The sequence below is a fragment of the Pungitius pungitius genome, chromosome 6 (genome assembly GCF_949316345.1).
Source record: "Pungitius pungitius chromosome 6, fPunPun2.1, whole genome shotgun sequence".
Lineage (NCBI taxonomy): Eukaryota > Metazoa > Chordata > Actinopteri > Perciformes > Gasterosteidae > Pungitius > Pungitius pungitius.
The window spans coordinates 16,869,691-16,894,320 of record NC_084905.1 but is presented as its reverse complement, the minus strand read 5'-3'; the positions used below and the strand labels follow the sequence as shown (position 1 = coordinate 16,894,320).

At 41.4% G+C, this 24,630-nt stretch overlaps 5 protein-coding genes across 10 annotated transcripts in view; 2 read left to right on the top strand and 3 right to left on the bottom strand.

Moving 5' to 3' along the window:
- Positions 1–48: 48 nt before the first annotated feature.
- si:dkey-24l11.2 (uncharacterized protein LOC100034462 homolog) lies at positions 49–5,922 on the bottom strand. The gene is made up of 12 exons (XM_037450865.2): positions 5,769–5,922; positions 4,369–4,977; positions 3,248–3,307; positions 3,089–3,141; positions 2,867–3,011; positions 2,377–2,741; positions 2,064–2,292; positions 1,798–1,912; positions 1,494–1,611; positions 1,302–1,413; positions 958–1,070; positions 49–829 (listed from the first exon to the last, which is right to left on the bottom strand). Exons 2-12 carry the CDS (start codon positions 4,969–4,971, stop codon positions 760–762), a joined length of 1,983 nt encoding a protein of 660 aa, XP_037306762.2. The 5' UTR covers positions 4,972–4,977; positions 5,769–5,922; the 3' UTR covers positions 49–759.
- Positions 5,923–6,958: 1,036 nt separating this feature from the next.
- On the top strand, positions 6,959–10,267 carry LOC119195711 (tetraspanin-3-like). Its single transcript, XM_037450871.2, has 7 exons — positions 6,959–7,292; positions 8,168–8,359; positions 8,567–8,641; positions 8,736–8,837; positions 8,965–9,117; positions 9,227–9,310; positions 9,769–10,267. Exons 1-7 carry the CDS (start codon positions 7,230–7,232, stop codon positions 9,859–9,861), a joined length of 762 nt encoding a protein of 253 aa, XP_037306768.2. The 5' UTR covers positions 6,959–7,229; the 3' UTR covers positions 9,862–10,267.
- Positions 10,268–11,031: 764 nt separating this feature from the next.
- pstpip1a (proline-serine-threonine phosphatase interacting protein 1a) lies at positions 11,032–17,021 on the bottom strand. Of its 2 annotated transcripts, none has more exons than XM_062563105.1 (15): positions 16,338–17,021; positions 15,432–15,532; positions 15,268–15,342; positions 15,116–15,150; positions 14,920–15,026; positions 14,758–14,820; positions 14,125–14,229; positions 13,186–13,231; positions 12,913–12,992; positions 12,367–12,465; positions 12,171–12,267; positions 11,917–12,004; positions 11,753–11,826; positions 11,279–11,358; positions 11,032–11,188 (listed from the first exon to the last, which is right to left on the bottom strand). In XM_062563105.1, the coding sequence occupies exons 1-15, from the start codon at positions 16,365–16,367 to the stop codon at positions 11,057–11,059; spliced, it is 1,212 nt and encodes a 403-aa protein (XP_062419089.1). In that variant the 5' UTR covers positions 16,368–17,021; the 3' UTR covers positions 11,032–11,056. The 2 variants fall into 2 exon arrangements, with proteins under 2 accessions (XP_062419089.1, XP_037306764.2); XM_037450867.2 differs by having other exon boundaries at positions 11,279–11,355.
- A 127-nt stretch (positions 17,022–17,148) lies between these two features.
- Positions 17,149–20,047, bottom strand: rcn2 (reticulocalbin 2). 3 transcript variants are annotated; one of them, XM_037450870.2, is made up of 8 exons: positions 19,985–20,047; positions 19,435–19,575; positions 19,248–19,350; positions 18,948–19,144; positions 18,750–18,863; positions 18,547–18,640; positions 18,317–18,456; positions 17,149–18,181 (listed from the first exon to the last, which is right to left on the bottom strand). In XM_037450870.2, exons 2-8 carry the CDS (start codon positions 19,573–19,575, stop codon positions 18,038–18,040), a joined length of 933 nt encoding a protein of 310 aa, XP_037306767.2. In that variant the 5' UTR covers positions 19,985–20,047; the 3' UTR covers positions 17,149–18,037. The 3 variants fall into 3 exon arrangements, with proteins under 3 accessions (XP_037306767.2, XP_037306765.2, XP_037306766.2); XM_037450868.2 differs by having other exon boundaries at positions 18,741–18,863; positions 19,916–20,042; XM_037450869.2 differs by lacking the exon at positions 19,985–20,047 and adding an exon at positions 19,723–19,794 and having other exon boundaries at positions 18,741–18,863.
- A 925-nt stretch (positions 20,048–20,972) lies between these two features.
- The window catches only part of scaper (S-phase cyclin A-associated protein in the ER), a 51,497-nt gene continuing 47,839 nt past the window's right edge, over positions 20,973–24,630 (top strand). Inside the window, exon 1 of one of the 3 annotated variants that reach the window (XM_037450887.2) lies at positions 20,973–21,291. In XM_037450887.2, coding sequence (XP_037306784.2) covers positions 21,124–21,291 — 168 coding nt within the window. In that variant the 5' untranslated portion in view covers positions 20,973–21,123. Of the gene's footprint in view, positions 21,292–22,095; positions 22,520–24,630 lie in introns of those variants that run through there. The other 2 variants (XM_037450889.2, XM_037450888.2) reach the window with 2 other exon arrangements.

Genomic DNA, 24,630 nt, shown 5'->3' with positions numbered 1-24,630 from the left:
TAAAAACGACTAGTGGGTCGCGACCCACTAAAAACGACTAGTGGGTCGCGACCCACTAAAAACGACTAGTGGGTCGCGACCCACCAGTTGAGAACCACTGGTCTAGTCAATTGTTCGGTGGTGACAGCTGGAGGTAATGAACCTCCAGCTGTCACCATTCCCCGAGCCACTCCCCCTCTCTCCCCCTCTGCAGCCGAGCCGAAACCACGCCCACCACCACAAGGATGGAAATGCATTACGTCATGGGTGCACCTCGGGCAGTAGGAACTAAAGTGCAAAGTCAATACAGTATGAGATAATGCAAAATAATGTCATTGGTCCCCGCCGGGCGTTAAGAAACATTAAGAAAACATAGCTGGAAAAGGAAAGTAGGACAGGGAACAAAGGAGATGAGAGGCAGCTGGTGAAAAAGCAAATAATCCTGAACTGGCTGCAGGAGACAGCCCAAGGTCCCACAGGGAGGTGACTGCAGAAGAAGTTCACGGTTGTTCAACATCTTGCTGTGGTACCACTGACTACTGCTGCAAGTCTCAGGATCAACAAAGTTCTGCCTTTTATATACACGAGTTCAACAGGAGGACCGGACAGATCAAGAACACACACACCCTTGGACTCGACAAACAAAAAGATTAACAAAAACCCGGAATATCATGCATTTGATAGTCATAGTAATAAGGGTAAAATATGCAACATTTTTATTGAAATCAATTAGCAAATTCATAATTCACTAATTAAGGCAATAATGCTTTTCTTTGTCAACTACTTCTTTTCAGCGACTGACTTCCTCGAAACTGTTTTGTTGGTGTTGGCATATTTATGTCGATCATTTCTGAAAAAAATAACAAAAGAATTGAGATCATTGGTTTTTCCATTAATCAAAGTGCCAAGATTCATTTTTTCATCAGTAATGTTGACAATAAACAAATGTGAACCTTAAAAGTCGTTACATAGATATACCTGCTCATTTTGACTTTATTTCTACATCCCAGTCCTCCTTCCCAGTGAGCGGAGCGCGCACCTCTGGTCATCAAGCTTCCACAGCTCACGCATGGCTTTCCGTTGCTGTACGGCTGAAGAAACATTTTACCAAATCAAATTCCGTTCAGAGCATTTGGTGGGTCCACACCCCACGGGCCACTATTGACCAGCAAGTTTAACAGCATAGTAGCGAAACCCTGCGAAAATCCTGGTATACATATCCATCCAGATACAAACATCTATGCAAGTGTTGGCTTGAGGTTGTTGATGTGGGATTCCAGACCTACTTTCCTCTAACATGTTGTTTTAAGTCTTTAGCTCACCTGTTCTTTGGCACAGTAGCCACAGATCATCCTGTTGGCCAGTTCCATGGGGTGGTCCTGGTCCTCATCGTGGCACACATCACACGGGTAAGCCCGTCCACAGCAGGGAAACCTGAGGGAACACAGTGGCACAAGACTTCACGATGCTCGACATCATCTCCGAACTGCAAAAGGACACAGAGATGGTATTACCTCAGCCAGCGATGGCTCTGTTTGTAGTGTTTGCATCCTCCTTTTTCTGGCAGTGGCTTCCCTTTTTGCACAGCAGGATCTCTTATCATCTTATAACTAAAAGCGCCAGCACTTGGACCTGCAAAAAGTACAAATCTACATTTAGTCTTTCTGATCTGTTTGGGTATAGTAAACATTTGACATAACAATGAAAAGTAGCTTTTTTTTAATAATGACATTTTTGAGGGTGCCATATGGGCTGGTGGTGATGTAAAATCTTAATTCTCTGCTGATCCCTTTGTAGCTCATGTGGCAGAGCGCTGACCTGATTGGTTGACGCGTGGCTGAATGTACTGGAATCTTGTGCTCTCAGCCAGAATAGTGAGTTTGCTGTGGCAGTGTTCGCAATTTAGCTCTTTTGTTTGACCATAGGAAAGGTTCTGGTAAGAATACAAAAGAAAAGAAGCCATTTCAGAGAAGGCCAGAGCTCATCATTATAAATATATACTTAAGTTAATGCAGGTATTTCCCAATTGTAATTTTTAGACCGAACATGTGTGCAGTATTAAGTGGGACTTAACGTTTCATCACCTGCAGAGGGCACTCCTCGGAGCAGCTGAGACAGCCCACAATGAGTTCACACTCCTGAAGCACCAGGTCGGCAGGTACCGCATTGTGAAGGTCCAGGTATCCCAGGACATCGCTGTAGTGGTGCAGCATGCAGGGCCTGAATGCAGCAGTGATGCTCGCGCTGCACTTTTCACACTGAGCTGTGCAGGTTGTCCTTCCACTCAGGGACAGATCTGCAGTTACCTTACACCTGCCAGACGGTACACAAACGGTCCAGCTTTCAAACAGACACAATCTTACTGCAGACACTGATAGGACATTTAACTCTCTTCACCTGTTACATTGAAGACAGACGGTGATTTGTTGGGCCACGACTGTTGCGGTGTTCTCTCCCATCCTCAGTCCCTGCAGCTTCACTTCCGTGCCCCTGCGGGGATTGCTGATCTTAATGTTCTCCACCAGATGACTGGCTTCCTCATCCTCTCCCACTTCTGTGCCCTCTTGCTGCATTAACTTCCCTCCCTCCACTGTGCGCTCGACGTCCGTCTCTTCCAGCTCTCCACCGTCACTGACATCCCCATCTGCATCCGCCGGGTCGTTAGAGCGGTCGGTCGCAGATTTTTCACACACGGTTGCTTGCAGCTCCTGATACGTTATGAATTGCAATCCAGCTTTTTCTAAGTCAACGTCTTTTTTCAACTGCAAACACATTTATGAGAGAATTGTTCAACGCACCAAAGCATTTGTTCACAGGTAAGTTAAGTAGATTTAAAGGACAGGCAGACAAATCATAAATCTTCTGTGATTGCACGTTGCAGTCTCACCTGCCGGGCTCCTTCAGTGAAAAGTCTCTCCAAGCTACGGTCGAGCCATCGGAGAAAAGGCCTGAAGAGCAGCTCAATCTTTCCCAGAAGCTGATTGGTTGCATGCTTGGCTTGAAGCCACTCGACTGACGCTTGCTGTATGTGTCTATTTAGCGAGATTTATAGAAAAGATTTAGAGAAATGGCAACACCAACAATACTAAACATTAAATGTACTTTGTACCTTGCCATTACTGGTGGAAGCTCCTGGTCCAACGGTATGTCCAATGTGAAAATCTAAGACAATGAATCAAAGTGATGAGGAACTGTTCTTTCCACAACAACCATTTATTGCATAGTATATTACAGAACCTGTAGTGAAAATGCAAGCTGTGGACTTTACCTCCTGCGGGTAAGTGTCTGGGAAGCTGACCATGATGTCGACTTCTTTCAGATCAAAAGGCTGTAATTTAAAATGCAGGGTTAGGATATTTCTAGATAATACTGCAGGGTCATTTGCACCGGTCAGCTAGTTACGAACCAAAGCAAGGCAAATATAGAGAAAACTTGGTTAAATGGTGAACATGATTTCCAGTAGAAACATGTGGATTAGGACTTTATCAGTGTTGAAAAAGGATTAACCGATTTAATTTGACAGACAATGTTCATTCAGTTAAATACGTGGCCCTGTTTGACCCAACACCAGGGCTGTCCAAACTACGGCCTGCGGGCCAACTGCGGCCCGCCATCCATTTTTAATTGGTATTTCCTGAGATCAAATATCAACACGTTTGAAAGAAAAGGGTAGACCTCTCCATGAGTTCACTGCTTCATTATGGTTTGGTAGACCTGGCTTTTTTAATTGAACTCACTGATTATCTCAACAACCTGAACGAGAGACAAGAAGGCAAAGAGCAGCTGGATGCAGAAGAAGTGGAGGAGAGTCTGCAATTAGATCTGATCAAAATTCAGAGCGATGATTCTCTGGAGAATCAGCATCAGCTTCTCTCCCATCCTGACTTCTACGTGGGGGGGAAACAAATGAGGAGTCTGTTCGGCTCAACATACATCTGTGAGCAGACATTCTCTCTGTTAACAAAAGCAAACTGAGAATGACCGACGGTCATCTCTCTGATGTCCTTTGTGTCTCAACCACCAAACTTACTCCTGACCTGCCAGCTGTCCTTCGGACCAAAGCACACCTCAAACGTTTGGACACCCCTGCCCTACACAGGGGTTTTAGTCAGTAGTAGACATATTGATTGTTATGGTTACAAGAAGCCAAGATTGCTAACTTTTTTAATCCCTGGTTTACTCCATTTCTCAAACAATGGGGGTTGCCACAATTTAGCACTGGTTCCAGTACGAACTTTATATTTCTCTGCAAATACAGTCTTACTTTCAGTCAATTAGTTAAAGACAGACATAATTATTTCAGAGTTGTGCAGTATTACACAAAAGATTGTGAGGGTGGACTTTTGCTCTAAACTCTCGAAAGGCTAAGAAGGTGGAAGAAATGCTTACCCAGTCTGGATCAGAGGCCTCCACAGTCGCCCTGTAATAGATAACCATGCCATCACTACGTTCCTGAATAATCAGCTGATCTTTGGGAAAGCGCTTCTTCATCTGCTTGATCTCCGTGTCACGTAGCTGCTTGGCGACATCCTCCGTCAGGTCACACAGCTTGACCTCCTGGAGAGTGCCGGGGCGGGAGACTGGTGGCATCCTCTGTGCAGGTTTTGGGTGATTGACAGGAACCGGCTGCTGATCAACTGGGGGGAACTCTAGTGGATGCCAAAAGCGGCACCTGTCTTCCATGGTGCAGTCGCCTGAGATAAAGTAGCGACAGGGGCGGCGACGGCCAGCTGCCGGGGCGACCCGAGAGGTTCTAGGAGAGGGCCTGTGTCCCACATCTTCTCCAGGGATGTCGGAGGTTGAAGTTGGGACATGTGGCTGGCTGTGTGTCACGGTTTTCTTCTCCTGCTCTTTGGTATCCTCTCTCATGTGTAAGAATCTGCATTTTTTCCCAAAATTGCAGTGTCTCCCTTGAGAGAAGAAGCGACACCGCTGCTGTGGCTGAAGCACACGCTCCGATTCACCCGTCTCGTCTCCCACACCATTCTCCATCAGTATCTTCACCCGAATGAACGTAAAAAGCAACACAGATATGTTTTAGACAACGGTGTTCTTCCATCCTCATGGCAGGGGTTTTAGGCAGCCCTTTTCTGTTTAAACACTACAGAATAGTCAATAAATAAAGTAAGTATTCATTTAATTTTATGTGAACACTATTGAGCTATAGTATATAGACAAAGAGCCAATATGGGATGCAAAATAATCTCCATTCTTCTGAGAAGACTTTCCTCTGGTACTTGGATGCAGGTGTTTTGATTAATTCACTCATTCCGCCACGAGTATTAGTAAAGTTGGGCATCACTAAGCTTTTGAGTAGGTTCTTCTATCCCAAACTGGGAACAACCATTTCTAAATACACTTTGAGATAAGGCTCTTTCCCAAACTGCTGCCAGAGTTGAGAGCACTGCTTGTTTTTGACCATGCCATAATAAGGACATGCCAATAAATGGACTTTGACCGCCTGTTTAATTGCTTTTTCCTTGTTAGGCTCTAACGTAAAACGCTATTTGAAATAATGGAAATGGTTACATTTGACATAGAACATCTGACGTTGCACTTCAGTAACCCCCAACCAGCGAGGTTGCATTTTGGTCTAATGTTAGCTTTAATATTGTCACACATTGACAAACGTCAGCAATCTGACTCGCTAGCTAAAGCTAGGAACTTAACGTCAGTTGGTAGCGGGAAGTGTTTTAGTCAGATCAGAGTTGATGTCAGAGTTTGCCGTATAAATTCAAATAAAGCACAACTGTCCACTTTAAAATTAAATTACAAAAAGCTTCTCATACCCTTTTAGAGCCGCCTCACGTCGCTACCTCAGAAGTGGCTGCACCGTTCAGTGTTGCAGGAAACGTACAGTTTTAACGACAGCGCTGCGGTTTACGGCACTACGCGCGCGCTTCAAAGACCGGTTGGGGTAACGATCCTCTCCGTGATATAACCAAGGCATCTATTCATGTGAAAAGGCGATGGAAAATTGAGTAACAGACGGTCGGGTCTGTCGTAAACTTGGCATAAATTCGGTCTGTCGCCCTCTACAGTTTGGGAGTGTGAAGAACCCTGGAAACAGCCGCTGAGAACACGTTGTAAGGATAACAACTTTGGGTACAGCACCATAAACATAATGTACGTTTTAGAAGTTGTTGTTCTGGGTTTTTTTTAAAATTCAAATCCAGAACATCAGAGACAGTAAAAACAATCTGATATCATGATCTATCAATGACTAAGATTAGTATTTCTTCCTTATGTACTCCATGCCCCCTCGATCCGTTGCTCAATACGACCTCCTCCCAAGAGTGCAGTGCAGGTCACGCTACCACAGCTTGTTTAATTGGATTACTACATTACATGTCATTTGTTGTGTTACATGCTATAGCGCATATTGTTAAATTGAGTTGTAGCCGTAGAAATGAATTACTTTTTAAACTCAGTTGAGGAGGATTCTGAATTCCCCTGAAAATGACAAAGAAAATGAATAAGATGTTTTAACAAACCTTGTCTGCCTTGGCTGTCGATCCTGGCCAGGTACAGACTGCTGCATCGCATTGATCTTTCCACAGGTCTTAACAATTTTTTATATGACGATTTAGTAACTGCTCAGAGGTTGTATATGTACTATATTTATTTTTGACTAAACATTTTCAAGATTTTTCACTGGGTTTGTATTCAAATAGACCTGCATCATTAAACATACTGACCTAACAGAAACACTACATATTTATTCATGCTATTTTATTTTGGGCTTGTGTTTTATTTTTATGTCTTATGTTCTTTCAGTCTCCCTCTGTCAGGTGCATTGCTGTATTGTAATCATAATAGGATTTTATCTTTTTAATGATGATGATCATTGAACTACTACATGCACAATAATAATGCCTCTCAAATGTATAATGCACTAGAATTAAATGTTGACTTACGTTTTCCACCACTAGATGTCGCAAAACGAACCCTACTGTACATAACAAATAAATGTTGTATAGTCTATGTCTATAGTTAACAGAGCAATATTAAAAAATGCATCGTATTCTGGTAATAACATTCACTACAATTTGGGGTGGTTGAGGGATTCTTTGGTAGAGCTTTTGGAGTCGTTTCTCTGGTGGTGTTGGTGGCGCTGCGTGGCTGCGACCACAGGCTGAGTGCATCCAGTGACACGGCGCTGGGATGAGTGGTGGAGCTGACCGCTGGGACGTGTCCAAGTAGACACCTGCAATACCCGTCAACACATACAGCATTAAACCCTCTTCAAGATGGGGCAGTGTGGCATCACGTCGTCAAAGACGGTCCTGGTCTTTCTGAACCTAATATTTTGGGTAAGTTAGGAGTTTCTTATGGACGGTTTGAGACGTGCGTCACTAGCTAACTTAGCAGTATGTAGCTAACGTTGTATCAGCTGTGTAAGCAGCGTGTAGCTAAGCTAACTGGGGGTAGCTATGTTAGCTGAGAGTAGCTAACGTTATGTTAGCTGTTTGTAGCTATGTTAGCTGTGCGTAGCTATGTCACCCATATGGTTACAGCTGTGTGTTCCGTCAGCTGCTCGACTAGCTGCAGAAGCCGACCTCTGTTTATCGAGGGAGGGAATAATTTGCAGTACGAAAGACACTGCATCATATATTGATTTTGTATTGTTATATATTTTGTTTTGTTTTTACAGTTTACTGCTAACACGCGATAACTGCATTTTGTGTATGGTTAGCTTATAAAATCCTTTCGCCTGTAATATATCTGAAACATTACATTTACTAAAGCGATGTGCTTAACTACTTTTTCGAGGGACTTGAACTTCACATGACTATTTCCCTTTTAAGATTCTTTGACTTTTACTTGTATTTGATTGCTTTAGTTAACTTTACTATTTACTTTGCACAATAAGATTATTGATATAACCAACAGATAAAGTATGATGCATTATTATAGGTTAAACCACCAATTTGTATAGTTCAGTAGGACTGTCTTTTTCTTTTGAAGCTGTTTTTACACTATTACATTTAGACTTTTACTTAAGTAGGGTTCTGAATGTCATGCTTTGACTTGCTACTGAGTATTATTACACTGTGGTACTGCTTTCTATACTGAAGTAAAATATCTGAAAAGTGCTTTCAATACTTTTTGTGACAACTGACTTTCCATTTGTGAATAGGCCGAAGTGTAATATTAAAATGTTGATTCCTTTTTTTGCCCCACACAGGCTGCTGCTGGCATCCTGTGCTATGTTGGGGCATACGTCTTCATTACATACGATGACTACGATCACTTCTTTGAAGATGTGTACACTCTCATCCCAGCGGTGACAATTATTGCGGTTGGAGCCCTCCTTTTCATTATTGGGCTCATTGGATGCTGCGCTACTGTGAGAGAGAGCTCCTGTGGTCTGGCAACGGTCAGTCTTTTTAAAGTGACCACGGTTGAATTATGAAACATTATGAACAGAAAAGTAGGCGTTCAGCATGCATTAGAACAGGACATTTACCTACAAATTTGACTAAAGCATAACTGCACCAAAAGCCTCAAAATCAACATTTTTACGCATTTATCTTTTCTAACTAGCATTATCTGTGCATCTTAAATCTCTCAATTTAATTTACAGTTTGCCGTTATTCTCCTGCTGGTGTTCATGACTGAAGTGGCTGTGGTGGTTCTTGGTTATATTTATAGGGCAAAGGTGAGAAAGTAAAATGCTCACAATCATGTTGTAATTAACAACACTAACAAGGTGTTTACATATGTTAAGTTCCACACTTCTTAATCATCGGCAGGTTGAGAAGGAAGTAAATGTTTCCATCAAGAAGGTGTATGATGAGTACAATGGCACCAACAGCAATGCCCAGAGCCGTGCCATCGACTACATTCAGAGACAGGTGAGGACAGAAGTTGTCTCCTCTGTAAATCAGATGAATGTTAATATTGTTATCTTTTTGTATTTCTGTCAGACCGGACGGATTAAGTAGTTGAGTGTAATCTTGATATTTCCTGTTTTTCCAACAGCTTCAGTGTTGTGGGATCCACAATTACTCAGACTGGCAGAATACACACTGGTATGAACAATCCAAAAACAACAGCGCACCCATCAGCTGTTGCAAAACAAACGTTGGAAGCTGCAGGGGGTCTCTCACACATCCTGAAGATCTCTACCAAGAAGTAATGAGAACTTTGAACGTTACATAAATCAAACACTTCTTTTTTGTTTTTTTTAAAAGAGGAGGGACTTTTCACACTGCTTAAATATATTCTTTCTGTGTGTATGTAGGGTTGTGAAGCTATGGTTGTGAAGAAGTTGAAGGAGATCATGATGTATGTCATTTGGACCGCACTGACATTTGCTACAATCCAGGTATGTAACCAATGAAGATAGCTTTTTTTTGTAGGACATCCCCTGTATTCTGTACATGCTGTTTTCTCTTTGTTAACTAACGAGTCGCCATATTTTCTCGACAAGCAACCGGGTGAAATAGTTAATGTCAGCAGCTCTTGGCGCAGAGAGATAATGGCTGTATTTTAGAAAAATCATGGCACGCTGTACATACTTTTTCAACAACAACAACTATTTCTAAGCAGCTGATTAGCTTAGCATTTAGTCAAGTTTAGCAGTGCTACTGCGTCATAGCCAAAAATTGTTAGTGTTTTACTGCTTTTTTGGGGGTAGAGTGCCTGTCAAAAGGTCTGTGTGTAACTCTGACTATTCGACCTTCACGGCACCATCTACCGTGAAGCTCCACAGACATTTCTGAAGAGCTGTGACTGGCCAGCAAGTATAAATAGACTAATGTGGTATCTGTCTGTTTCTTCTAGATGCTGGGGATGTTGTGTGCATGTGTCGTGCTGTGTCGCAGAGCCAGAGATCCTGCCTATGAGCTTCTTATTACAGGAGGCACCTATGCCTAAAGGAGAACACATTTCTTACCATAACACACTTTTAGAACTAAGGTGTCATTGGTGAGAGCATGACAATAATATATTACCTCACTAGCAACAACACTAAAGTTCTATATTTGACCTGTTTTTTCAAAAAAGCTAAAGACCAAATTGTTAAATGGTCAATCTAAAGGAAATATAGAAAACTGATACTTAGGATGGCACAAGGGCATAAAACAAAAGTTGCAACTGTTCTATGAATCCTGGAGGACCGCCAGAGTTAAGCACTGCCTCTTGCGCCAGTGAGGATGAAATGGAACCTCTTATGTGGAGCAAAATAACGATGGGATGTTTCCTTATGTTAGTTTGCACTGTGTATGGCTTTGACAATTTTGTATTTAAATTTGAAATTTTGATTAAATTAAATTAACCTCCACATCATTATTTTACTACTTTTACAGCTTTGGTTTACAGCTCAACTTTAAATAGTGGACACAAAAAAATGCAGAATATGTAGCTTAAGTCGGTCGAAATATTTGAAGACTCAAGCTTTTGACTTCCTATGGTGTTTTGTTGGTTTTAGTCTCAGAAGTCCACTCCTCGTAGTTTTAAGTGATTTGATGTGCGGATATGTAGCAAGACTAAGCAATGTCAATCACATTTGGGGGAAGGTTGAAATTATAAGATTGCATTTTCTACATTTCTCTGACAATTTGTTACAAAGTGGGGATGTAAGAGTTCACAAATTTATTGGAATACTTCATTCTGTGTCTAATCTTTTATTCTTTATATTTGGTGACCACCATAGTTGAGATGCCTAAACACTTAGAATAGAGCCTGGTGTCATTTCAGCTACTTTTAGAATGATAATAACCACAGAGAAATGATACATACATTATCAACAACAGAAATAAAGCACTCGCTTCATATTTAATAAATGGCAGATGTACAAGAAAGCCACATGATAGTAATAGACTTAGTGCAGAGACCTTTGGCAGGAGATAACTTAATCTGAATATGTGCCATAACAATAAATAACAGCAATAAACTCTCGTGCTATGATATGTAACAGTCGAATTTTCAAATTCTACTCAAAGGGGCTTTAATGGTTTGTTCAAGACATAAGTACAACAGAGAAGCTAATGCAAGGACATTTGAAATGAATAGGCCTGAACAAATATGACACGAGGAACAGTAGTAGTTCTACTTATGGTTGTGAGGTAACTTATTCTTTTGCAAGGTAAGAGCCTGGGACCAATCCAGATATGCCGTTTGTCCTCACCGTCCACCAGCCATCCTCGCCTTGCTCTAAGACGACCACAACATCACCGGCGGACACGGAGAGCTCCCCCTCCCCCTGAGCAAGGACAGAAACATCCAGTCAACAGTTGTCACTTGAAAGGAAAAAGAAATGGAACATTTAAATGCGCCTCATGTAGCAGCTGACCTGTGCCGCATAGTCGTACAGGACCGTGTAGCCGTCATTGTGCCCAGGGATGGAAGCATATACTCCTTCCGAGCCTTCTGCTGAGGAGTTGACAGGATTTCAGACATAATTATTTTCCTGTGTGATGCCACTTGAAACTAGCAACCACCTAAAATAGCGATTGATATCAGGTGATCTCAAGTATCCCTTCATCGCCCCTCACACATCAAATGTCTTCATTTGAGGTTTTTTGACAGTGTTAACAATGTACAGGTGGATATTGTTGTTTCACACCTGAAGAATATTATATAACTTCTCTCCACACAATTTTTTAAATCCTATATGTGTTCATTGGAGATGTGTGTATATACTGTATATAAAAATAATAGTTGAATCACATACATATACATACACACACCTGAAAATATATGTATATGCTCTGCCGCTTGCGTTGCAAGGCTCAATATGTCTGTCATCGGTAACTTGGTACTTTACCAGTCGATTGGGGAACTTCATTGATGTTGTATTTTGAGCCACTGGAAGAGTTTGACTGCAGAAGATTTGAAAACCTACAAATTGGGGAAATAATTAAGAGATACACAAAAAGAAGAAATATTCTTTTCAAATTTAGTGAAAGCTTTATATGGTGTATTCCTGACCTTTTCATCACTCCTCCTACAAATCCACTACTGCCATTTCTGTTATCACCAGCATTTGTTTCATAGTAAGGTTGGTATTCAATTGGAGCTGTGGAAGAACCATTGGAATTAAGTAAAAAAAAAACACAACCAGTCACAAGTTTCTGAACCTATCAAACATTTTGTTGAGTGTTTTAGCAGCATCGAGTATTAACATTTCCACCTTGGAACATATTTAAAGCCAAATCAGAAAAGGTTGCAGGGCGGGCGCTTACCCGAGGGGGTGGAGCCAGTGCTTTTCAACGCCACAAAGCTATTAATGTCTGCGATGATGTCACAATTTTCTAGCATTTTCCTCACAGCCTCGTAACACTGAAAGAGAAGTTTGCGTCGTGAATAAACACTTCACTGCATTGGAAGGGCTTTCTGTAAATCTATAACATACAGATGTGCGGGAACAGCTGCACACACCTCATCATCCTTAACACTCTGCATTGATAAATGGTTGCAGTGCACCCACAAAGCGTTCCTTAATACGCTGAGGCGGTCCTCCTCCTGCTGCTGAAATATCTGCAAAACAAAATTAATAGAACGTGTATAAGTAATCTAGCACGGTACATTTACAACACTCTGCACTATTGTGTACACTACTGAAATATACTGTTGCAACAACCTCTTCAACAACTCAAGCATCCAGCATGGGTTCTTGTTCCTGTGTTATATGTCAATTCAGGTTGTTTGAGTGCTTTCTTTCCTGTTTTTGTTTTATTTGGTTCCGTGTTTCTAAATTGGCACCGACCTTTTTGTTGATGTTTTCCCATCTAGAAAAGTTCTACGCGAAAGGTTTGCAGATCGATGACTAACTTTATAGTCTGCTGAAAGTAAGTTTCATACATCCTCATTGACTAAACAGGCATTGGGTATTGCCGCTCTTGGTCTAAGTCTGTACATTCGGAAATGCAGCATGCTGTAATGTACATCCCTTACTTGACAAATCTGCGTCTTGTGTTAATTTACCTCACACGTGTTGATGTGTGTCGATTCCCACTCTTGACGAGTCTTGTCAAGCTGTTGGATGTTCAGCCTGTGTTGTTTCTCTAAAGAAAAAATCAAGAATTAAAAGTGAATGAAAGATTTTCTGTAATGCTTTAATAAACTTTGAGTTTATTTCCATACTTAATCTAACTGTGTTTCCTTAAAGAAGGAAATGAAAAAGCCACTATCCTCAAAACAAATGTTTCTTGTAAATCATAGAGGCTTTCCCCATAAAATGACAAAATCTGTCCTTACCAGCCTCCACTGCGGTTTCTCTGCACTGTTTAGATTTGTTGTTCATCTGAAGAAAATGTAAATATTGCAAAATTAGGCAAGATTTTATACCTGTAAACTTTTAGTTTTACGAATAACATTTACTGTGTACTTGCTTTGAAATCATCCCTTTTTTTTAAACATTCTAAATGGGAACAGGAACTCACGCACACATAAGACTGCATTATGCTATAAAGGCCAGGGCAAAGATAATTGTTGATAATAATTTCCCCATATATCAGTGTTGTGGAGTAACTGTCAGTACTGCTTTTTTAATAGTTCAACTCTCATCTCTTGTTGCAATCCATTTTAAATACACATTCGTCTGTCTACCTGATAACATGTCTTTCCAATGAATATCTAAGATAGTGTTTGTTAATAACACACATTATTTGTAAGGTGCACAGTAAACTTTCAGAAAACAAACAAAAAGCAGTTATGGTAGACAAAAAGCCCACTGAAAAGGTCAGTCCAAGCCAGAGTAACTATTTTCTTATTTCTTGTCTTGAAACCAAAAAACATTTTACAAACACAAAACCATAAATATTAATGGTGTTTTAAAAATGAGGGACAAGGCCTTTTTGTTAGAAGTCTATATAGAAGACTATATATATATATATATATATATATATTTACATCCAAAACACAAAACATATTTTATTGCCTGTTTCACAGTGCAGTGTATATTTCTAGATTTTTCAGGAAGGAAGTAGATGTCACAAAAGGTTGTGCAAACAAGGAATTGAAAATATTGTGGGAAAAAAATGATCACAGATTTGTATTAAATGCTGCAAATCTTCCAACATGCCTATGAGGACCATTAGAGATTCATTAGTAGGACTTTGATGTAAGAGAAGAAACACCACGGATCCTTTTAGAAGATTTCTACCTTTAATGAGCCACACTACCGTACAGATTTACCTTCTCGATCTGTTTGGGAGTGCCTGTGGGAGCGATGGCCATCTTCTCTGCAGTTTGCTCTGCCTCATCTGCTTCTCTGCAACGCTGCTCATAAGATCTTTTAGACTAGAGGGGAATGAGAACAGAAACCATATGAAAAAATAACACCCGGGCCTTTGTCATCGGCACTTTGCTTCATGAAGCCGTGACAGGAACATTGAGGGGGGGGGGGACACGGCTGGTAGTTCAGTCAAGACAAAAATGCAACGTATCGGAAGTCACATCAATTTGTCGCAAGACCTTACTTCCCTCTTCTAAATGGTAAAGGGGATACGCTCATCTCCTTAATGTGTCCATCACACCAGTGAGTTATTACTGACACTCTTACTGACCAGTCTTGCAAAATCATCTTCCTCTTATGAACAACTTAAATATAGACGGCCATACTCCTCTTCTCAAGTCTTTTCAAAGGGCCCTTTTCTTGCACATACGAGCAGTATGTAGCTGCACTAAAACTTCTCCTGGGTGCAGTTTACTAGTGCAAAAATTACATAAAGATGGAAGTTAAATCTCAATAAAACTGTTATTTACAAGGACACACAAACATGAGGTCTAATAATCATAGATTATCATGATAATATGAATTGTCCTTACATCTATTGTTTTCTTAAAGAGAGAGACTTTTGTCCTCTGGACTTTCTCCATGATGACTTCAAACTAAGTGAAGAACAAGAACAAAAAGTACCAATGTCATTAGAAAACCACAAGCAACTCATTTTCGATTTCCTGCGCAAAAAAAATGATTTTAGTTGGTACCTTTTTTCTCTGTTCTTTTTGTCGCTCTCTGAACTCCTCCATTCTCTTTGCCTCCTCCTTTAGAGATGCAGATAACTGAATGTGCAAGTTTCCTACGTTTTCAATTTCTGAAAAACCAAAATGTAGAGATAAAAACTTTTTTCACTCATGCATTGCACACAAAATATTGAATGGAATAAATATATCCAGTGCTTACGCGCTTTCATTTCATCGAAAGATGTTCTCATAGTGCTGTGAAAACAAAATGCATTATGAATGAAGTCTATATGGTGCAGATCAGATGTATTTAGAGGAGGCAGACATGGACATGAGGCGGGCATAAATGCTCCAATGCACACACATACCTACCAGGTCTCATATAAACCCCCAGCTTTGCGTGCAATAGTAACGAGTTCCTTGCCATATTTCTCATCTGCCGATGCCCTGAATAACACCACAGAACTTAACCACATTATACTCAGGTCACCTTGATCATTCGTCAAGTACATTACACCAGAAATGTGAGGCCCCACCTCATTTTCAAGAGCTCTTCCATGTCCTTGCATGTCCGTCGACCGTCATTCAGCCTCAGACTGATAGTCTCGTACCCTATGTTACTGATGAAGTCCACTCCCTAGAACCATGAACACAAAACCATATTACTCAATCGGTCAATGACGAGGATACCTTAAGCCAACAGCTGCTGATTTAAATGATACCCAAGAGTACGTTTCACTTGGGTAGCTTGTGATATTTTTACACAAAGAGATGTTTCTCTATCATGAAAGGAAATCCTAACATGCTACGGTCAGTATGCAAAGCTGCCAAACAGGAGAACCCCTCCCATCAAAAGGTATTCCATCTGTGATGAATTTTAAATGAAGTGTAAGTACATTAACTGATGTAAAAATGTCTTTATTTAGTTTGTTTCTCACTGATCAGCTCCTAAGGCTGTGCTTACAGTTATGATATAGATACTCTTTCAGTTTCATTAACATTTTGTTGTGGTCTGTGCTCATCAACAGCACACATTGTTAATGTCAAAGCACTATTTTAATAGCACTATTTTTGCATCGGAAAATAGCTGTTTGGTTTGTATGACACACCAGATATCAGAAAGGTCAACAATATACAGCATACTTTGTTAACAAAATGTCACTACCTGTTCAGTGAGTTTCAAAATAAATCTGAGCAGATAATCTGTCTGAAGACAGTGTTTAGGTAGACAAATACATGCATTATATAACACAAAACCATTACAAGCAATTTGTTTTATGGATAGTCTGCCTTCCAGATACAATGAGAAGCATACATTCAGTAGAAGTGGAAAGGGTGCATAACAAAAATCACCTAAAAACTCCAGTGAACCAACTTAATACAAAACCAACTTTATAGTAATAAGACAAATATGTTAAAACGTATTGATCACACAAACTCACCCAAAAGGCATCTTTAAATAGTAGTGCCATCTTGTCAGTGGTTGAAAGATGTCCACGGTTGAAAAACCACAAAAGTTTAAGACCTGCAGTGTTAACAGGCTGTTACTTGATGCAAGTGAAACTGCTCATGACACATTCAGGAAACAGCCGCCAACAGCAACACTCACTTTATTTAAATGAGGAAGAGCCTCAACATGTCAGTATTCAACACAACTGACACTCGTGTTGGTTCACTCTTGGCCAGTGTTGCCAGTTGCTTTGCAAAAGTAATCGGATTACTGACTCCTGGTTACTGCTTTGAAAAGTGCCTTAGTTACCTTACAGATTACTTAGTTTTAAAAGTAACTAAGTGAGATTGCAAGTTACTTTATTAGTTACATTCAGCAGCAGCCGAGAACACCCGCCGCCCCAACATCAACATTACAACTGGAGATGCCAACACGTACACGTGAGCGCATTTACGGACATATGCGCACACGCGCCCCGCTGTTATAATGGCAGGGGAAACACTGGCTTGATGGCACTTTGTCGCCACCAGCACAGAGTGTACAACGAACCTTGATATTCCCATCTTTAGCTGACAAATACTCAAAATAGTGATAGTGAAATAGTGAAAGTATTTCCGACTCCCAAAATCTCTCTCCTCCTCCTTTGGTGTTTGTGTGGCTGCGTGATAGGTCCATGTATGTACACGTGACGTGACCCGTGCTGTAAACGTGACTAAAATGTCGCATCTACGTGGCTTCACTCACAGAGACGCAAGAAATCAAATATATATATTTACTATTAATGACAAAATAGTAACGCACAGTGACTTAGACAAGTAACTTTAATCTGATTACTGGTTTGGACGTTTGGACATACTAACGTGTTAGACTACTCGTTACTGAAAAAGGTGGTCAGATTAGAGTCACTGCTTTTGGAACGTGTGAATGGAAAACTCTGAATGATAGTCACACCTCCACATTTGTTCTCCTTAAAAAGTGGTACAATCACATAGGCAGTGGACCGGGATCACAATCTTATGGAATCTAACATAGAAACTCTTCAACAGTCTGATGAAACCATGGTCATTTAAGAGTTGTGCAACGTGTGCCTGGTTGTAGGGCTCCAACTACTTTCTAGACTTTCTCAATATATGAGGACTTTTCCATGACATTTTCATTGAGGGTCCAGCTGCTGCGACAGGATTCTGCCATCAACTAATATGTTTCCCTCCCTAGAGGTCTTATTTAAAATGAGCTAATCTATAGCTATAACTAAAAATGATTTCTTACTTCCTTAAAAATCGCGACCATTTGAATAATATTTACATTCGAAGGATAACATAGGTTACATTACCACGCAGTCTGCCTTCGCTTTCATGTGACATGACCGGGGTGTGTTTACAACGTTTTCCCTGACACAAATCAATCAATACTTCTCTTATCATGTATCCGGGGATCTGACTCTGAAAATGATATAGCGCTTTCAGGTGGAAATGTTATGTATTTTGGCTGACAGATAAGACTAGTTCTTCTAAAATTATAGGGAAATAGCAGAATGTTGAAACAATTTTGCATGACATTTGCCTTTTTGGGGGATGTGAACAGTGTGTGTTGTATTGTGCTGGTGTTGTCAGTCACCACTGACTCAATCCAGTGAAAGTAACAAATCACACCACATCTTCATAAAATCAAATGAGAAAGCATGAAGTATAGTTATAGTTCATCATGTGACTCATGCAGCTGTCTGCCGTAGTCGGTCACTTCACTGTTCATGAATGTTTCTTGATTCTTCAAGACTTCGGCCACGGAGATCTTTCCGTCTCCATCGTGGTCCATCTCTTTGATGAGGTGAAGAGCCTTTTAATACCACGAGAGCAAAACAAGCGAAAGAAATCAGTGAAAATGTTGGCATTCCATCAAAATAAATCCTACCGAGCCTTACATATATATTGTGGCAACTAAATCCAGGAAAAAGTTGGAGTAGTTGCGTACCTCTTCTCTTGCCGAGCCGTAGCTGTTAGGTGCAACCCAGCGGAGCTGCTCGTCTCGATTCAACATACCATCCTTATCTTTATCGTAAAGGTCTTGGAACCGCACGGTTTCTTCAATCTCCCACTGTGAAGGGGAATCATCTGGCAACAGAATAAAGTATCATCGTTTAAAAATTGGGCATTGCAGAAGATACAAAAAAGAAAGAAAGAAATCCTTCTGTGGTGTCTTACCTTCACCACGAACGTCTCCAATAAATTCCTTCAGATTGATGAGTCCATCTTTATCGGTGTCATATTCATTTAACACATTTTCAATGGCAAAGTCCTGTCAGGAAAAAAGATTAAATGATTAAAATAATGGCCACCTGTATGATGTGCAGAACAATACATTTTAACATCTAGTTTAGCAGGAGCCGAAGCTGAACTCTTCTCACAGCCATGTGATCCACTTCAGATGGGTGGGTAAAGGCAAGAAACTCCGTCACATTGAGCCCAGATGTGCCATCCACATCAGCAAAGTCAAAGCGCCTCTTCTCCCTCAGGTGGAGCTAATGGGGATACATGCCAATGTTGGATGAATACAGATAAATCAAGTTGTGCAATTCTTAACGGGACAACTGAAGTATACAAACTTCTCTGAGGGACTCTTGCTCTGGATCCTCCAGAACAGCGTCCTCATCTAAACTAATAAGCTGGTCATAGGCGACCATGTTGTATTCCTCCCATGTCACAACACCGTCTTTATCATTGTCAAACTCAGGGAACCGCTCCTTGGCGTCATCCAGAGCATATTTTCTGTAGACGTGCTGAATCCACAGCGTGATCTCCTCTGTAGATAAAAACACAGCAGAGGAAGTATGACCTTTCATCCTCTCGGTTTATCTCTGCTCTATTTTTATTTATATAATGTTGACAAAGAGGTATCAATTTACCCGCATTTAGCTGATTATCAGCATTTGTATCAATACGCTTAACAATTTCCATCATCTTTTTCTTCTGTTGTGCTGGGCTAAGTTGCTTTATCTCCTCGGTGTCCTGGAAGTACATGAAGTAAGTTGAGGGGAAAGTGAGCAGGCAATGACTGAAGATTAGAAAATTAGTAAAGAATATTCTCTAAACCTCATCTCCCAGGAGGATGTTCAAGTCATGTTCAGGGTTGTGCTGCTGGCCAACATAATGATCATCATGGAGATTCTTACGCAAGCTTTGTCCTAATCCAAATTGAAGTGCCAGTATTACCCACAATGCAGAGGACGCCATCTGTTGAATAACACAATTATTTCACATTTTAAAACATGAATTGCAGGGCAACTGTGCAACCGTGTGGTCGTGGTCAGCTGGTGGATGTTTGTACTAAACTGTATGTGCATCTAGCATGATGATAAAACAATGAGTGCTGGATGAAACCTGTTAAATCCACCAGGAAATAGTGAGTAAAAAATAAGGGGGACACGAGGTCTAAGAGTCAACGATTTAATGAGAACCTGTTTACATTTTATGTGGTCGAGGAAATGAGACAGATTCACCAACACCAGGGACAAAATCCACAGCATCAAAAATAACAGAGAGTAAAAGACATGGCACACTAGTCAATATTTACCTTATGTACCTGTCACACGGTTGTTATATTTAAAATGGAAGGAGCTGTTAAGACCGTGGGGGAACTTACGTTTGTTTTTAAAAACTCCTCTGTGCAAATGTCGACCCAAATGCTCTTCACCCTAGAGGAGATGGGTACTTCCGGAAAGAAATTTCAAAGTAAATGTTTGGTTATTTCTGTGTTTGATTTGATAAGGTTAATCTCATTAGGTTGTTGTGCTTGGAGGACTGTCAAGACTGTCAGGCAATGTACTCAGTTTAACAATCAGACGTGTCTGACAATGTGTGTTAAACTTAGGGTTTATGCAGTTGACCAATGTAATTCTCTCCAACTGAGCCTGCAAGCGTTTCATAATCAAGATAAGAGGGAACCTAACTGTATATTGGGACTGTACTGGGATGACCCAGACTCGTTTCACATGACCTATTTAAGAAGTTATCTGCATGCCATTTTTAGGTTTTTGTAAAGACAGGGCAAGACAAAATAAAATTATGTCAAAAAGAGATTTCTGAATGAATGCAAGTGTATTTATTCACTTTTGGGTGTTATTAGATATACTAAAACCACGTGTTATGTTCACATTTAGGTAATCATCTGTAATGTAAGCATGTTTTGGGAGTATAAATAAATGGAACCAGTGACTCTCAATACATTTACCACACAATATCAATAACAATGTACGGGAGGATAGATATGTAGCTAAACTGAGCGCAACACATTTAAACAGTAATCAAGTGAACATACTCTGTGTACAGTCAAGTAGATTAATTAATAGACCCACATAGCCAGGTAAACAAACAGTATAGTTCCATAGAGAAAGGTGCTCCCAAAAGATTTTATTTTGAAGGCAGGTACGCTGCTCTTTGGGTCCGTAGATGCTTGACAAACATGAGTAATCAAACAAACGTCCCGCCCGATCTTCAGTCTTCATGGTTGCCATGGTACGCAGTTTGAAGTCCCGCCCTTAACCCGAACTGCACCGTATGTGATTGGTGCCCCAAATGCTTTGTCAATGTTTCAGCAATTTCATTGGATAATCCCATTTTCAATCAACATTGAATTTAACAGACTTCCTGCTTTTGTCGTTAGGTTGTCCTCTCTGTCATTTTATTATCTGACATGTTATTCCATCAACTCTAACAACAAGACAACTGTGTCAGTAGACTTGTATATCTCACCTGCTACGCGTCGAACGTACCGCGGGGTCGATGTCCAAAGACAACCGCCATGATGGAAGACGGCGTGGAGCTGGGCAGCACCGTCTCGGCCCGAGGGTTAGCCAAGGTGTGGACGGGAGGGAGAGGTCTGGTAGCAACAGCTCAGGCTCTTCGCATGGAGGAGGCAAAAGCAAGAATACATCTATATCCGCTTTAAAGGTTCGTTACGACATCCTAGCCGATTGCTCACAACCGAAATATAGTGACCGTTGATTTTACGTTAGTCAAGAGCATGCAGTCCCTGCTAGCTTGAGCTAAATGCCCTATAACTGAGAATGGGTTCACTCAGCTGACGGTTCCAGCTGGCCGGGGACACCTGCCTGATGCCCTCAGCCCATGTGTTAAGTTACTTTACTAACAAGTTGTCCGCCCTCTTGTGTATTTTTACTAAATGACGATACCCTGTCCTGTGAGATTTTTGTGAACACGCTAGTGCATCGTGGGATTTTTGTGTTTTAGTGTAATCTCCCATTGTCAGTATTACATCAAGTGATGGATACGTCTGTACCAGATGATCTTGCTTATCCTGCTGTCCTCGTTTACCCCCATATTTTTCCTGCAGTTTGTTTGTTTGTATATAACTTGCAGGCGGCCCGACCATGTGGGCTTGTGTTTGTGTTTTGCCCCCCGCCCCCCAGCAGGCTTTAAATTAAATTATTGGATGGTCCACTTGGATACAGATACAGAGCATCACCCTGAGAGGCTGATACATACACAGGCTCTCCTTTGCGCATGCGCGCACACACACACACACACACACACACACACACACACACACACATACACATACACATACACACACACACATACACAGTCTCTTAGCCTGCAGCTATTCTCTCATCACTGGCATCACACAGGATGGGGGGGGGGGGGGCACAGAGCAGCAGCCTTGCTGTGTGCACATGACTGCGCAGCTCTGTGGCAGAAGGAGAATGAGAGATATGAGAGAGAGAGAGAGAGAGAGAGAGAGGGTGGAGGGCTCTGATGCAGAGGAGAGAAGCTGTAAATATATGAAGCTCCATGCAGTGGAGAGTAGAAGAGTGTCAGGCCGGCAGTGGGCAGAGAGTCAGGCCTAAGAAATGGCTGCTAACTCAGCAGAGCACTGGGGGCTCAGGCTAGATTAGTGGAAGGCAAGGCTGTCGGACTGTGGGAGCACTTGTCTCTCTATATCGCCACTGGGAGAGGAGTTGACACAGCTGGGCAAGTTGCTGTAGCAGTGTGGACTACACAGTAGGAGTCTATTTTTGGTGCTGCTGTCAGATGACGATGTCCCCTTGCACAAGTGGCAGGGCTGGCGTGGGGGAACAGGTTGCCTGAAGTGTGCTGCAAAACTATGTCAGGGGTGGATAAGGACGAGGAACCTGCTTACAGACTGTACTTCTATTCTGTATGTATCTTCTTATCTTTTGATTTTTATCTGTGTTTCTCCTAATAAGCAAGATCTCACCCACTATCTCGCTGCTTGCATGTCGGTGAACTTTCCTGCCAAAAGGGAAACCTTACACTTGCCCTCCTTGTTCAGTCTCGGGAAATAGTTTTCTCTCTGGTGCACGGAGAAGGACTGCCGGGCCAGAGAATCAAACAGAAGTTATCCTCCACAATGAGTCTTGTTTTTCTACCGTGCAGCCCAGCAGACGGCTTGTTTACAGCTGGTTAAGTGGTTTAATAGAATGTTTCTGTTGGCCTTTTTTTACATGCAACCTCGGACTGCTGCATGTAGTTTGCCAGCCATCAGCTGAAAGAAGGCATGTTTTTCCCACAACATTCATCTGTCATCAAAGGGCTGCCAAACCCTGTAACCGCTGAGTAAATATTTACACAATGTATATGGGAGACGGTGCATTGATGCCGACCTGTGCCACTAGTTCTTGCTCATTTTACAATTGGCCTGTGTTCTTTTATCTCGTTGTACTTTTTCTACTTGGCCGAATACAGCCCGGACCACTTGATGTGCAAAGAGCAAAAGTAGGTCAGCTGGGTATCTCCCTTAGGGACGTTAAATAGCATCAGACCCATGTATGCATGCTGCTTCTGCATGTGAGCCATTCTCACATTTACTGTCATGTGAATGATAGCCTGTAAAGATAATTACATATTAAGTCAAATAAACCAAAATGTAATTATTGACTTAATGGTTCAAATCCTTTGATAATGCTTAAACAGCGTCCCATAATTGTGAGTGTGTTGCGTAAGGAATGATTCAATCTGTATTTGTATTGTCTGAACAGTGTTGGTAGTGAGAGGCAGCCAGGAAAAGAGGGGGAACAGTTTGTTCCATGACTCATTTGCTATAAAGAGGAGAACTGGCTCCCGATTTTGTGTAGTTTCAGGTAACAACGTACTTAAGTCTGGAACCACATCTTCTAGTTGTCCGACTGAAGAATATGTATCAGGACTCAAGTCACTGTTGGACTAAATGAAGTCTGAACAGTGCAGAACAGGCCATTCTTCTGGGAGAGGAAGAGCCAAAAGGGTCTGACTATTGCGACAAGGTTCAGTGTAATTTTTGTCTGAAAATTGAAAAATTAGATTAACAAGGGCAAGCTTCACCATATTATTGTAGACTGCCGGTTACACTGTGTGCTTTCGTCTGTGTGACTTTGATAATTGAGTTGTGGAGGGTATTGCTTCCAGGGGGTTGCACAGATTTGCTCTCTGCAATAATCCATGAACGTTTGACCGCTGAGCTGCGGTGCATCACGGGACATCTTACTGCTCAAAAGGATGTCTGCTTCACCACCGGGGTGACAGTGAACTGTGCTGATGCATGGTGGATGTGTAGGTGAGCCATGACGCATGCCAGCCACGCAGCGCGCTTACAGCTCCCGGCGCTGGCTGTTCCCTGTCACAGTCTGTGCCAGCAGACCTCTCCCTTCCACTTAATGTGTGCACCATTGTGGCTTTGGTTTGGACAAATACATTTGTCATGTTATTGCAATGCAGTCACGCTATTTTAGATTGAACACAATTGGGTATTTCCAGGTCATCTGTGATAACAATTAGTCGTTTTTATTTGTGACATTTTGTTCAACTTATTTTGCTCTTTGTTTGTGTTGCTATGAGACGCTTCTTTCTCCAACAAACAGTTAACATGTGTTGTGTGACATTTACATCTGTTTCAGATTTGAATAATGTATTTTTAGGCGCTCTGTTACACACACACACTCACACACACTTTGATTCAGTTTTGTTTTAAAATTCATCATAGCTTGAATTCATGGCTACAACCGGCCTGCTTGTGTATAAACACGTTTCAGCTTATTTAGGTCTACAATCACAAGCTGTATTGCTGTAAACAATCCTTTAAGCATTCTAGAGAATAATGTTGTGCATGATGTATTACATTGGAGGTAACCATAGCAACAGCACTTATTCCCCATGCGGGCTGTGTTATTGGTTAGCTCACCACTAAAGCTATTTAGTTTCCTAATAGCACATGGGCACAGGTTTTATTCTTTTTTACAAACTGCCTGGGTTCGCCATGACAAAGTAAATTTG

Excerpts from the sequence above, each read along its gene's own strand:
- si:dkey-24l11.2 (XM_037450865.2), bottom strand. The coding sequence starts at position 4,971 with ATGGAGAATGGTGTGGGAGACGAGACGGGTGAATCGGAGCGTGTGCTT. Across the intron at positions 3,012-3,088 it reads CTTCCACCAGTAATGGCAAG|ACACATACAGCAAGCGTCAG; the intron begins GTACAAAGTACA and ends CTCGCTAAATAG. Across the intron at positions 1,913-2,063 it reads CCGAGGAGTGCCCTCTGCAG|AACCTTTCCTATGGTCAAAC; the intron begins GTGATGAAACGT and ends TATTCTTACCAG.
- LOC119195711 (XM_037450871.2), top strand. The coding sequence starts at position 7,230 with ATGGGGCAGTGTGGCATCACGTCGTCAAAGACGGTCCTGGTCTTTCTG. Across the intron at positions 7,293-8,167 it reads TTCTGAACCTAATATTTTGG|GCTGCTGCTGGCATCCTGTG; the intron begins GTAAGTTAGGAG and ends TGCCCCACACAG. Across the intron at positions 8,838-8,964 it reads TCGACTACATTCAGAGACAG|CTTCAGTGTTGTGGGATCCA; the intron begins GTGAGGACAGAA and ends TTTTTCCAACAG.
- pstpip1a (XM_062563105.1), bottom strand. The coding sequence starts at position 16,367 with ATGGCACTACTATTTAAAGATGCCTTTTGG. Across the intron at positions 13,232-14,124 it reads CTCCCAAACAGATCGAGAAG|ATGAACAACAAATCTAAACA; the intron begins GTAAATCTGTAC and ends CATTTTCTTCAG. Across the intron at positions 11,359-11,752 it reads TGAAGTTCCCCAATCGACTG|CAGAAGGCTCGGAAGGAGTA; the intron begins GTAAAGTACCAA and ends TCAACTCCTCAG.
- rcn2 (XM_037450868.2), bottom strand. The coding sequence starts at position 19,575 with ATGGCGTCCTCTGCATTGTGGGTAATACTGGCACTTCAATTTGGATTA. Across the intron at positions 19,351-19,434 it reads ACATCCTCCTGGGAGATGAG|GACACCGAGGAGATAAAGCA; the intron begins GTTTAGAGAATA and ends ATGTACTTCCAG. Across the intron at positions 18,457-18,546 it reads TGGAGACGTTCGTGGTGAAG|ATGATTCCCCTTCACAGTGG; the intron begins GTAAGACACCAC and ends TTCTGTTGCCAG.